General features: G+C 57.0%; 1 protein-coding gene across 1 annotated transcript; it reads right to left on the minus strand.

Annotated features, from left to right (window-relative positions):
* Positions 1–3,008: 3,008 nt before the first annotated feature.
* Positions 3,009–12,877, minus strand: GRHPR (glyoxylate and hydroxypyruvate reductase). Its single transcript, XM_084898774.1, has 9 exons — positions 12,723–12,877; positions 10,492–10,622; positions 10,071–10,143; positions 9,511–9,627; positions 8,301–8,389; positions 7,161–7,265; positions 6,326–6,461; positions 4,947–5,077; positions 3,009–3,329 (listed from the first exon to the last, which is right to left on the minus strand). Exons 1-9 carry the CDS (start codon positions 12,803–12,805, stop codon positions 3,208–3,210), a joined length of 987 nt encoding a protein of 328 aa, XP_084754900.1. The 5' UTR covers positions 12,806–12,877; the 3' UTR covers positions 3,009–3,207.
* Positions 12,878–14,039: the final 1,162 nt, after the last annotated feature.

Here is a 14,039-nt window from a genome sequence, read left to right on the forward strand (position 1 = left end):
ATGTGGAGTCCTGTTCTGTGGGATCTTGTACGGTGCTTCTTCGCTTTGCTCCATCCGGACTTCAGGGCGGGTCTGACACACCCATGACATGCCACGCCTGTTCTCTGCTTTTTCATTCTCGCCCTATATGGCTTCGTTCCCAGGACCTAGATTGCTGTTTTCAGTTTTAACCAAAAACCATGGGATTTATTACTTTTATATACTATAGTTTTTTATAGAATGTGAACTTTGGTTGTTGCAGGTCAATGCTGCATGTTTGAAATCCAAACATAGCAGTGTTCACCAATATTTTCCAGACTTTATAAGAGGGTTGGAGAGCCAGAACAAAGAAGTCACCGAGTAGCATCTGAGACTGTTAAACATTTGGGTCTTTTCACTGCCTCCCTTCCCCAGCCAGCTTTGTGGTCTCCTCACCCTGTGCGACCAGGGCAGCTGGTGACACCTTGCCAGGCTGAGCCCTGGCTGTGTGCTTCCAGGGAAACAGCACACGTTTGCGTGTCTGTAGAGCTCATGTAGTTTAATTCATGTATGGACATGAGTGCATTTTTTATTCAGCTTTCTTAGACATCAACCACTGTGTATAATTGAGAGAAATCCTTCAATTTTTGTGTTTAGAAAGCTAAATATGGGTAGCCTAATACAAAAACCGGCGTGCTTTTTCCTCTTTATCTAGTGTGTGCAGTTACACTCCTGTCTGGATAAACTCAGAATATTCAGAGTTGGGCTTGGCATCTCTGTGAGCAGATCCCAGGGAGGAAAGGGAGACTAAGATTTCCTTCCCAGCAGATGTGGGAAAGAGACCACTGAGGACACGGGTCACCTGTGAAATTCAGTGTGTGTGTGGCTAATTGTTAGTTGTGTTCTGACCTGATGCGAGGAGGCTCTACATCTGTCCTTCTACAGTGTGGGGACCAGTGTCTTAGGAGATTAACCTTGGCAGGAAGCATGGACAAGAGACCCCACCTGGGCCTGGGGAGAAGAACCAGTGACACGGGAAGGTCAGTGGCAGCCCTCCTTCCCTCCCTTCCTGAGGTGGTGGTGCCAGAAGGCTGTCCCTCACCTCTCCTCAGACTTACCCGGACGTGGCTCTGGGCCTTCTCCAGTCCCGTGGCTGGAGCCTCCTCCCCTCTGCTAGGTGGAACCTGGATTGCATCTACCTCTTCGTCCGCTTCTATGTGAGAAGCGCGCTTGCAGGCCAGTGTCCTCACACAGCTGTGTGCTGATAGGCTAATTCAGAGGTTCCCTGGAAAGCCAGTCCCAGGGGTCCTATGATTGTTTCTACCTGAATTAACCTGGATTGTGATTGGTTAGCCTTAATCATAGCCTGGCATAATAATTTCTGGTGATCAAATCATAAAGTTCTTTCAGGGCGCCCATGTCAGTGGTGCTATGCTAGTCAAAATTTGAGACTTTGAAATAAAAGTTTTGTCACATTCATGTCTCTAACTAAATATGTGTTCTCTTTCTGTGCTCAGGTTAAGATTAAAACAGAAGGGAAGCAGTAATGCTTTATCTGCTAATGCTATGACTTTTTTTTTTTTTTTTAAACCAAGTCTTCTAGAAAATGATCTAATGCTCTCAATAACAATCGTTGGTAATTCCCTTCAATTTAGTCCCTTTTGCCTTGCCTCCTCTGTCTTTGAGCTGTGGGCACGTGTGGGGTTTTGTTCTTGGCCCACCCAGTTTGATTGCTTACTCTTACGCTCCGCCGCGCCCTAACCTGCCTCCCAGACTGAAAACTGGCGGTTTGGCTTGGCTGTGGGGAAGGGCTGGAACCTGCCTCCCTCAGCAGGAGTGGGGCTTTGGGGAGGACGGAGGTGGCGATTAGAAAAAGAGCACCCATCCACCTGGGGGGAGTGGGGATGAGGACAAGATAGACGAAGGGAGCCAAGTGTGATGGTGCTAAAACTAATTTAAAAAAAAAAAAAAAATTAAGAGATGTGGAGGCTCCGGAGTCAGCAAAAACTGAGCCAGCTGTGCCACTGCCACAGTGCCATGGTGGTGGTCGCAAGGACATCCATGAGGACATACCTCCACCGAGAATGCAGACGAATCCAACCACCACCCCAGTTTGAGCTTACAGTTCTCTTCCTGAGCAAGAAATTAAAATGCCAGAAGACGAAGAGGAGCTTTTCAAAATGCACGGAAAGCTGTTTTCTCTTTAGAGAATGATCTCCAAGGATGGAAGGAACAAGGCACCGGCTACGTAAAGCTCAAGAAAGAAAAGGGACCATCAGCCTCCTCATGAGGGGGGACAAGGCCTTGAAATTATTCGCCAACCACTGTATCATGCCAATGATGGAGCTGAAGCCAAGCGCGCAGTGACCGTGCATGGCTCTGGCGCACCCTGCACCTTTGCTGACAGGTGCCCAAGTTGAAGCAACTGGCCATCCACTTCCCCAATGCCAAAAATGCTCAGAAATTCAAGACAAAGTTTGAAGAATGCAGGAAAGAGGCCGGAGAGACAGAAAAGAAAGGAAGACTGGGCAAAAGTGGTAATGCCGAGAAAGTGGCTGAAAAAGCTAGCAGCTTTCGGTGGGAGATAACCAGGAGTCCGAAGATGAGACCAAGGAGAAAGCTGAGGAGAAGCAATAAGTGCTCTGCCTTTTCCCCGTTCCTTCCTTTCTCCTTTTAAAAATATTTGTCCTGCCCCTTCTTTTTGGTCTGTTTTTGTTTTGTTTTTACAGGGGAATTCTATAAAGAACTGAATTCCAACAACAACGAAAACAAACCCACTCACCTACTTCCAGGTATTTTCCCCGGTTCTCTTTGCTGAGATTTAATTTGTGCCAATGGTCTAGGTCACCCACGGGCTCTGGTTGTCCGACCTCAGCGAGGACCCATGAAGGAATCTGAGCAGAGGACGAGGGTAAGGTGCTTTGGACAGGTTCTAGGGGGTAAGGCCTGAGGTGGAAGCTGAATTCGCAGGTCACTAGATGCCCTGGTTTAGAAAAGGTAAAGCAGATGCTCTTGTCATTAGCTCCTCCCACTTACAACCCAACACGGTCTCTCAGAGAATTATTTAATACTGTTACACGCTTTTGGCACAGATGTTTCCAACCACAAAAGTGGCAAGCACAGTCTTCCCTCTGCAGCATCGGCACAGATCGGACTTCTCCATGGCTCCCGTCCGTGGGTCCAAATCAATCCTGGCACAGCCGACAGCGTCCCGGGCATGTCTGCCGGCCCTCGGTGCTTCCTGTCTGGCTACAGCTTGAGTTCACTGGGCATCGGCTCCCCTCTCAGGCCAGCCAGCAAGTTGTTGGCTGCCAACAAGGACATGGTGTTTCGGGTTCCATAGGTGGCGCTGCCAATGTGGGGCAGGATCACTGGAAAGGAGAGGCAAACGGAGTTAGAGGGTTCAAGAGCCTTACAGCGGGCCCTTCTTTCAGGGTCATGGCTTGCCAATAAGGAGAATAAAGAGCTGCCTCATATTCCTTGATTTGCCTTCCCTCCTGTCACTCAGCACTCCGCTCCCCTGAGGCTGAGAGAGTAAGAATAACAGAAATCCAAGTTACACCCAGACGCAAGGATGATGAGGGGTGTGTATCCTAAACATAAGAACACGGCTAACAAGTTCTTGGAGCTTATGTAGAAGCCAGCCCTTCCATTACTAAATAGTGATTGATGCCAATTTAACTGCTCGTCCATTCCTGCGCCCCTGAAAGTGAAGCCACGGGGCCTCTGATCTACAGAAATGAAGACGAGGTGAAACACTGGGCAGCACAGCAGAGCAAGTGAGGTCACTTGTTCCCAAAGAGCGCCTTTTGGAAGTAGTTCTCAAAGTGTGAGCACTGAGCTGACCGCCCAGGCGCTGGGGGATGGGGACAGTTCTCCCGGCTGTGGGCACAGGCCAATGCTCCTTTCTGGCCGGCGAGGGGGTAGGAACAGTCAAGTTTCCAAGGGCTACAATAATGGGAGCATTCATTGTGGGGAAGGCAGCTACGGACCTTCTCTTTGGGTTTCCCTTCCAGAATATAAACAAAGGGCAGGGACTGGCCAGACAACCATAGACCCTTACCACTCACAGCGGAAACAGAAACCACACCAGAACAGAATTTAAAGCACTGCTAACTCGGTATAAAGTTAGCAGGAGGCTAAAAACACTAAGGCAGTAGTTCTCAAAGTGTGGTCCCAGGCCCAGCAGCTTTGGCGAGGAGCATGCTAGACCCATTGAAGCAGAAACCCTTGGGGGTCCAGCCCGGTTTGATTGGTCCCCCCAGGTGACTGAGGGACAGCCTGAGGTTCCCTTAGGCATCACAGAGACTGAGCCGGAAGCATCGCCTCCCTAGTATAGGGGGATGGAGGGGAAGGGTGGGGTTAACAGAAAACTGAAGGAAGGGCGCCTGTGGAGCTGCAACTTGGACCTCTGTGGCCGGGGCACTGACTGGCCGTGGCTTGTCTGAGGGGCACCACGTTGGGAAACTGCAAACCAGACGCCCCAGCCACGATAAGGACCGGCTGCTGCTAGTGAAGATGCATAGCTGCAGGCCACTCAGCCGGGAATGCAGGAGGGAGCCCAGGCCTGCTTTCCAGCCTGCCAGGCTGCCTGCAGCGTCCACCCTGCACCTCAAAGCACACTGCACCCAAGGGCTTACTCCCTGGCACGGGTTACAGAGGCTGGCATTGTAAGTTTACTTGTGACTTAGACTTAAACGGATAACAGCAATTTACAGCAAAGAGTTTTACCCACGACTAGCTACGGATGAAAGACAGTCAAATCCACTCTCCCTCCCTCCACGCATTCCTAGAGACACAGTAGGTGAGCAGGCTCAGGAGGCCCCTCCCCTATGTTATCAGGGACCAGTGCCACTCCTGGCATAATTTATGGTCCCTGGGTGTGTCCCCCTGTGTTCGCACAGCGCAGGCAGCTCACAGCATCCGGACCCTCTAGCCACTGGGGTCCTGCGGGGCAGTGGGTGACCGCCCGAAGATGCAGTTCTTACCACAGTTCTTCAGGGTCAGCAGAGGGTGGTTCGTAGGCAGTGGTTCCGGGGTTGTCACATCCAGTCCAGCAGCTGCAATCTGGCCACTGGCCAAGGCCTGGTACAGGTCGTCCTGGTTCACCACGTCTCCCCTGGAACACAGCGGTGATGTGAGCGCCCCACAGTTCCCTGCCCTGCGGCTGCCTTTATGGCAGAACCACCCGTGGAATGAATTCTCCCACCGATCTGGCACCTGGCGCTGACTTCTGAAGCAGGAAGTCTTCTATCTTTACAGTTTGCCTGTACGGTAGTGATAAAGGTCTTACCATCAGAGAACCCAGCTCCGCCACTTTCTGGGCAAGTATCTCAAGTTCTCCGTGTCTCCAGTCCCTCCTCTGTAATACAGGGAACCTCACCCCAGGAGGCTGAAGGGCCACAGCTCACTGACATCACTACTGCATGGCAGGGCCCCGCCCAGGTGTTCTGATCTGGTCGCTCCCCCGACCGCCCACTGTGGTCTGCCATCAGACACCCTACTAACCAGGCAGACTGGATCCACCTAAGCACACCCATCCCAGGGAGCAACCTTCCTTCCTTCGACTGAACCACGAAGAACTAATATGCCAGAGACATACTGTGCACTAAGTAACACGTGTGCAATAGTAACAGCAGCACACAGCCCTGGTCCCTGGGGGGCTCAGCGGATGGGAGCCCTGTGTTCACTTCACCTCCAGATCACACCTTTGTAGCTAAACATTAGCCCTGGGGGTGACCTCATCCAACCCCTTCCCTCACCTTTGTTTGCTTCCAGACTGACTGAAGCAGGTTCAAAGGGCACTAGCTAGGAAGGGTTTGGGGAGGCAGAGAGAGAAGGTCTGCCCCTATTCCATGCCCAGTGGCCTGACGTACCTGGGACATTTTGAGGAACCAAGACAACTTGAGTTTAGGGTCTGAATTTAGGGTCTGTCTCCCCAGAAGCATGGTGTTTCCAGGGTCACTGACTCTCACAGAGCCAGGCTCAGTGCAACGGGAGGTCAGCCTCCAAAGGGCTGTTAAATCAAGCCCAACCCTCTGTGGGTCAGAGGAACAGGGGCTGCCCCAGGGTACTTGGGAGCTCGATACCATGATGTCTTCACTCCCTACACCAACGCTGCGACGTGCCTGGCCCTGAGCAAGGCAGGGGCACTGCGGGAACCAGCCAGGCCCTGCTCTCCTGGACCTTCCTCTTGGCCTGGGTACTGACTTGCGGCCTTGACTGTATTTCTGAGTTGGCTGCTTGGTTTATGGAGAGAGGCAAGCTCAGCCTGAGGTCTCCTCAGCCCACGGGGAGAAAACCTCCGCTCACAGCGGCAGGGAGCCCCTCCAGGCCTGCCCACGAGCAGCGTGCGTGGCCAGGATACCTGCTGATGTTGACAAGCACAGCTGTGTTCTTCATCCGCTGGAAGAAGTCCTTGTTGCAGAGACCCTTGGTTGCAGGCGTTAAGGAGCAGGACACAACGATGAAATCGGACTCAGCAGCCAGATAGGAGGTGGGCACTGGGGAGGGCAGAGCTCCATCAGAGGTTATGGAGACCAAGATGGTAGGAGGCCAGGTCTCCGCCCCCGCCCCATGATGGAAACTCCCAAGATGCTCCCTGAAGGCCTTGCCTCTGCCTGCACAACTCCTAACTGTACAGTCAGCAGCCACTTGTGGGACCCTGAGGTCTTACATCATTCACCCGGCTCCCTGGCCCAACAGATGGGGACACAGGTCAGAGAGGGGCAGAGGCTTGTCCAGGGTAACCCAGCGGGATCTGAGCCTCTTGGTCTTTCACCGACGGTGGGGTCCTATGTGCCACGGGGGTGAGGAGTGGCTGAAATTCAGCCTGCTCTCTGCGCCCCATGCTGGGCACCCTGTGGACACAGGCTGGGTCGGAGCCAGTAATGCTCAGCAGTGTGAGAAGACTGAGAAAGCTCCCAGCAGCTCCTTACCTCTGCCATCACCCCTGCTGCTCTGCCCATCCCCTGTGCAGTGTGACCAGGGTCTCTGAGGACAGGCCTGAGAGCCCCCTGCTGGCCTGGACACGTCTCTGTGCGCCCTGAGGGGGCTGCATTCAGAGGCAGAGAACCCCTGAGGGACCGCAGGCCCGGACACACCCGGAGGCCTGTGTCTTCCGCCGATGCTGCCGTTACAGAACAGGGAAACCCTCTCACTGAGCACGGACGGGCTCCTGTGCAAATCAACGCTTGACTCACCAAACTCTGCCTGGAACTCTGCTGCTTCCTGGGGCCTGGGCTGGCGCCCTGAGTACAGAAATCTCTGGACACCAAATGGCTTCAGTCGCCGAGCAATGGCCTGGCCTGAGATGAGGAGTCAGAATTACAGCTTGTCGCCAACTGCTTCCCCATCCCCTCCATGCTCCCCCACACCCACCGAGGGCAGGGGCAGCACCCAGCAGCTCCAGGGACAGGAAGCCCATGGGGGCAGGGGCAGGTCCTTTCATTAGCACAGCCCCGTTAACTGGTCCTGCCTCTGTTACCAGCCTCCAGCCAGCCCCCACTACCCTGAGGGGTCCGTGTAATAGCCCTTCAGGTCTGGAGGGAGCACCACAGCTCCTCTGTGATGTATGCTGCCCTCACAGGGTGTCCAGCACCTGGACGTCCATCTGTTAACCTTCCCTGAGGAGTGGACCTGGCCCCCCTTCCATCCTCTGGACCCTCTGCCTCTATGAATGAAGCCCCAGCCCTCAGCTGGCTGCAGTGGCCATGCCAGCCTGCCAGCCTGCCCCAAACTGGCAGACCTTGCACACATGCTGCTCGGAGACAGTCGGATGTTCAGACTCGGCATGTGCCCCAAAGCTGGTGGGTTCCTCCAAGCAGCTCTAGCGTAAGAGGCAGGCTACCAGCAGGCCAGATTACCCACTTTCCCTCCCTCATCTCTGTACGAAGTCAGGTGCCAGAGAACCACTGGCAGCTGCCTGGCTAAATGTAAGCCTTCCCGCCAGGCTTCTCCAAATGGGGCCGATGGAGGAAAGACAGCTCTGCCAGCTGCAGAATCGCAGGGCTTATGAGTCAGAACTCAGGCTGTGGGGAGCACGGGCTCCCCACAGAAAACCCTCCTACGGCCCCAGCCCGGCCAGCAGCTCACATCTGTTCTGTACGGAGCTGAAGAACCCTGGCCCCTACAGCCTGCTTCTGTCACCCAGCGAGTTCTTAAGGAAGTCCCGGGTTTCTTTTTAGTTCGTTTTTGCCTGTGTTGTAGGAAGCTGCGCCTTCTCCTCAGAGATATCCCCCCTGCATGCAAAGCGCACGAACGTCATGCAACAACGGCCACCCTTTCCGGAGGAGGGCTGTGAGCGCCCCGAGCTCTGGTGCCGGAGGGCAGGCGGGCCTCACCTATGCGCCCCAGCCCGATGATGCCGACGGTGCTCTGCGTGAGGCCGTAGCCACACATCCACAGCGGCTTCCACGCCGTCCAGCCACCACTGCGGGAGGGAGGGAGGGGGGGAGAGTGAGAGGCCCTGGCCTCGGGCAAAGACGAGAGCCACTGCAAACTCAGAGCCAGCAGCCCTGGGCAGGGGCTGTGCTCCAAGGCATGGGCCTGCCCTCCAGGTCAAAGGACTGAGAGTGGCACAAGCCGCACCCACAGCCACTCGGCACTGGACAAGCAGCCGGAGTGACTCTTCCGAGGGCTGGGAGGGGCCTTAGAAGTTCTCATCCAATTTAGCAGATGGAGAAACTGAGACCAGGAAGGGTGACCTGCCTGAGGTCACGCAGCCAGGGCAGAGTTGGGAGCAGCAGGTTGCAAACTCAGCATCTGGGACTCCAAAAATAGTTTTCTCAGCACCCCAGGGGACCAATCAAACACAAAGCCACAGGCCCAGCCCACTGCCCCGGGTAGACATGGGTACGGTGTCTGTCTTGTGTCATCTCCACTGCAGACAGAAGAACGAGCGGCGTTGTCAGCACCGCACCCGATCAGCCCCAGGGCGCGTCCAGCGCTGCCCCCTCACATCCCTCCGGAGCCACGCTCCCGTCCATTCTCCGGGGCCGACATCTGCTCAGGCCGGTCCCTGCACCTGGATGCCTTCCCCTCTGATACTCAAACCCAAACCCCTGATCTGAACCCCTCAGGCCAGATGTCAGAACTTTCCAGGTTTCAGCAAGGTAGCCTGGTGCACACGCTACGTTCCACAGGCCCACCTCCGTGGGCAGCACGCTGTCTATCCGCAGCAAAACAGGCACATGCACAACAACTAGGAGGCATTAAAGCCACGAGCAGCCTGTTAGCTCCAGTCAAGTGTTGCTGCCAAGAGGCTTATGGGACAAGCCTCAGTTTTCAGGGCTTTTGCATTTCGGACTGCGGAGAGGCATGGCCTGCTCTCTGTGCACTGCCTCTTCCTCCGGGAAGCCTTCCCTGACCCACACGCCTCCCCTCACCCCTCGCCTCCCTTATCCGCTTCTCTCACAACCTGCCTTCACGCCCTGTGCATTTCAGCTCTGGCTGGGCGTTAGTCTGCCCCCGTCACTAGATGGGGCGCCTCTGGGGACAGGGTCACATCTGGGCCAGGGTGTCCCTGGGCGCTCAGGAGCTGACAGAACTCACTTCTTCACTTCCTCGATGGCCTCCGGCAGCCGGCGACAGGTGGTGAGCAGCAGGGAGACGGCGAGCTCGGCGGTGGCGTCTGTCAGGACATCTGGGGTGTAGCCCACACGGATCCCACTACAAACCAAGCACCTGGCGGTAACACGGGCCTCCAGCACCCTCGCCAGCTCCTACGATGGGGAGCCCAGAGCTGCAGACGAGCAGGCGGGAATGGTCATCACCCCGTTATTCCATTCTAATTCTCTCCCACCCGGGAAGGGTGTGGAGATGGGAGACCAGGGTCCAAAGTCTGGGCAAGTAACACTTAGCCTTTCTACATCAGGGGGTTACTGCAGGGGTCAAAAAAGATGAATGTAAAAGGGCGCTCCTTGGTCAGAGTTACCCCGCCTCTTGGGCTCATTTTAACTGGCCTGTGCTCATACAGACAGATTTCATCAGCAGCTCCTCGGAGTACCACTGAGTGGTTAGGAATACGAAATAAAAACACTCAGCTCCTCTTCTCCCTGTCTGTCGTCACCCTCCACCTCCCAGGTGCCTTCTAGAGCCCAAGCGGCACTTACCGCTTCTTGATTTCATCCAAAGCCAAATGGTCGACGCCCACAGACATGGTGCTGATGACTTTGAGATTGGCTCCTGTTGGGCAGGAAAAGCATCATTTCTATCTTTGCTCACAGGAGTCAGCCCTCCTGCATGTTCCAGAGGGGTCCGAGGGGCAGGGCCTCGCTGGAGGTCATGAAGCAAGGCTGCGGCAGGGCGGGACGAGGGCCGGGGCCTGGTAATGCTCCCCGCAGCCTGGTGCCTCCACCCGCCCTGCCTTCCTCGGGTCTCCCTCCGGGGTTCACAGGCGGAGAGGAGCGATGCGTGTGCCTGAGGGACTGCACACACCGCCCCTCTGGCCCCCGGAGCGCAGAGGCCGCTGCCCACGGGCCTGGGGCACTGGCGGCAGCAGCCTCGGGGCCCCAGCCCCGCCCGGGCACCCACCTGCGGCGTCCAGGAGCGCTCTGTCCACCTGCTCCGTGAGGAGGCACAGCAGGCCGTGGGCCCCGGCCACGCCTCGCTCCAGCTCCTTCCTGGGGATGGGCTCATCCGAATCCCACTGCTCCACCTCACAGCTGCCGGCAAGGCAAAGGACACTCAGAAGCCGGGGCGCCCCGCCGATACCCCCAAAGGCCCCCGGCCACACCTGCAGCCCCCCTCCGAGCAGCAGGCGGTGCCCTCTGCTGTCTCTGGCCTCAGACTGCCTGGCACTGGCTGAGGGGATTCAGGGTCATGTATGGGCGGCTACAGAACTGTCCTGAAGGGCGAGGGGCTGTCACAGGGCAGAGGACTGATGAGAACCTAACCTGAAAGAAGAAAGTCCTGGGGCCCGGCTGGTGTGGCTCAGTGGTTGAGCACTGATCTATGAAATAGGAGGTCACAGTTCAACTCCTGGTCAGGACACATGCCCAGTTTGCAGGCTTAAAACTCAGTAGGGAGCCGAAACCGGTTTAGCTCAGCGGTGGAGCGTCCGTCTGCGGACTGAAAGGTCCCAGGTTCAATTCCGGTCAAGGGCATGTACGTTGATTGCAGGCACATCCCCAGTAGGGGGTGTGCAAGAGGCAGCTGGTCGATGTTTCTCTCTCATCGACATTTCTAACTCTCTATCTCTCTCCCTTCCTCTCTGTAAAAAAATCAATAAAATATATTTAAAAAAAAAAAAAAAAAACTCAGTAGGGGGTGTGCAGGAGGCAGGTGATTAATGATTCTCTCTCATCATTGATGTTTCTACCTTTCTCTCTCCCTCCCTCTCTGACATCAAGAAAGATATTTAAAAAGAAAAAGTCATAGGGACGGCTCTCAGCTCAACACAAGGAAGAACTTTTTCGCCCTCAGAGGAGCCGCACAGGTAGAGCTCCCCGGCCCCAGGTGGCCAGTGTTGGCAAGGCCAGTGTGAGTGTGTGTGTGTGTGCGTGTGTGTGTGTGTGTGTGTGTGTGTGTGTGTGTATGGGGGCGGGGGCGGGGAGATTCCTGCACCAGATGGGATTGGAGTCCATGTCCGGGTACATGTGCTGTCCTGTGAGACCATGATATGGGAAACGCATACTTGGACGTTGCCCAGCAGGACACGACCAAAGCCATGCAGCATGGATGGTGCCCTTATGGGCTCTGGGCATGCTTCCCATGGTGCTGCCCAGCCCCTCAGCCTGGGGCATCTACCTGGCATGGCTCCTGGCACCTCCCAGAACACCTTGCGGCAGCACCTGGCTGACTGCGCCGGGCCACACGCCACTTTCACCCTCCCTTCCACGCGCACCGCCATCACTGCTGCCCCTGCCTCCCCCTCCTCAGTGTGGCCGGCACAGTGAGCCTCCGCAAAGCGCTGGCTGCACTGAACAAACATGGACAAACCACATGCCCCCTGGCTCTGGTTCCTGCCGCTGGGTCCCACCGTCTCCTCCGTGGGGCAGGCGGTGCAGGCCTGTACCATGCAGTGTGCCCACTGCAGTCAGAGCCCAGTTCAAATCCCAGCCCTGCCACATGCAAGGCACTTAACCTCTCCCAGGCTCGGTTTTCTCATCTGTAAAGTGGGAATTACCACCTCAAAGTGTCACGAGGATTAAAGAGTTTATGTGTACAAGCGCTTGGCAAGGTTGGCAGGCGGGGTTCCATTTAAGAAGAGTCACCAATGGCTCTGCCAACTGTCTGCAGGGCCGGATCGGTGCCTGCCCAGGTTCGGACTTTGCCAAGTGACCTTGGAAGGTAAAGGATTAACCGCCTGGTCCTGCATCACCTGCGGTTTTGCTGCTCCGCAGGCCCATCCCTGGACCGGCTCCAGCCAGCCCGCTGCCCGCTGCCCGCTGCCCTCTCCCCGCTCCCCCTGCAGGTGCGGGCGCCGCCGCCACGGAGAAGGCTGGGCCCGGGAACGTGCCCTGAGCTTCCCCAAACGCCAAGACCGTCCGGCCGCGCGGGGGTGGGAAAGCCCGGCTCTCCGGGGCCCTAAGACCGCCCGCTTCTCCCCCAAAATAACGAGGGCTCAGGGGGCGGCCCTAGCCCGCCCAGCGCAGCCCCGGGCGCCCCCAGAGGTGCTTCTGGAGGCGGGAGTCACCCAACGGGAGTCACCCAGCGTGCGGGGTGCCGAGGCCCGGGAGGGGGAGCCCGGGTGCCGCAGCCCCTCCCGGCCCGCGCCCGGGGAGGGGGTGGGGGGCCGAGAGCGGGGCGCGGGGGGCTCTTACTCTGCGGCCCCGGCGAGCAGTGCCCGGCCCTCGGGGGGGATCCTGCGGGTGACGAACACCTTCATGAGCCGCGCCGACCGCATCCACCCGCCGCCCCGGACTCCGACCGCCCGGACGCCGCCGCCGGAAACCAGAGGGCGTGGGGGCGTGGCCTTCTGGGGGCGGGTGAAGCTGGGGGCGTGGCCTCTGGCGGGAGCGAGGCCTCGGATGGGCGGGGCGAGTCTGGGGGCGTGCCCTCTGGTGGGCGGGGCGGGCCCGCGTGGGCTGTGAGTGCGCGTCCGGGCACCACGTGCGCGCCCCGAGCAGCTGTGGGTTGTGATCGAGCTTCGTGGAATCGCGGCTGGCTCCGGGTGATGCGGCCACGCTAGTGTCTTGGCCCTTGGCCCCCATCGCCTCCCCGTGAGCTCAGGGATTGGGGAGTGGGGGTCTGAGCTGGGTAAAGGGACTCATACTTCTTCCTGTGGGTGTGTGTGTTGTGGGGAAGGGGGAATGTCTGTCAGGCACCATCCCCATTCCCAGGGCCCTGATGATCCTCGCCGGGTCTGTTCCATCATGGCCACACTGTTCCAGGCAGGGGCCTTTGGCCACACGGACTGGGCTCTGAGCCTGGCCGTTTATATAAACACGGGAGGCTGGCCCAGGGCATTCTGAGTCCAGGAATGGCCTCTTTAATATACTTGGTTCAGTTCCCCATATGCAGCCCGCAGTTGGAAGGGGGCCTCCCAGCTTGTCTGGCACCTGCTGACTAGCAGGTCATGTATAGGGCAAGGGTCAAGGTGGTGGATGGGGCCTTGTGGGATAATGGCCAGAGCAAGAGTTTGCAGCCAAATGGAACTGGGTCTGAATCCCAGTCCATTTACAAGCTGTGTGGTCCTGGTCAGTTCACACCCTCTTCCTAAGCCTCAGTTTCTTCAGCTACAACATGGGGTTATGAGCACTTAGTTTTGCGAGATGCTGTGACTAAACAAGCAATGTTTGCATGGACCCTGGACGACATTGTTTGTTCATCAAACACAGAAGCCGTGGAGGGGAGGGGTAAGGTCAGGCTCTGGACCCGACTGCCTGGACTGAAATCCCAGCTCTGCCGTGAGCCAGCACCCGTGTGGCTCAGTTTCCCCATCTGTACAATGGGCAGTGCCTGCCTGTCTCAGGCTTGTGGAGAGGATGAACTGTGCACAGTGTGTAGGACAGCATGTAACACGCCTAGCGGGTGCTTAACAACTAGAACCACGTCCCAGGAAACCCACACACGGTGCCGCAGGGCCGGGCACTGGTCAGAGAAGCCAGTCCCAGGACAAGAGAGAGGGCCCAGGCCTG

The sequence above is a fragment of the Pipistrellus hanaki genome (assembly GCF_964339955.1).
Source record: "Pipistrellus hanaki genome assembly, chromosome: 11".
Classification (NCBI taxonomy): Eukaryota; Metazoa; Chordata; class Mammalia; order Chiroptera; family Vespertilionidae; genus Pipistrellus; species Pipistrellus hanaki.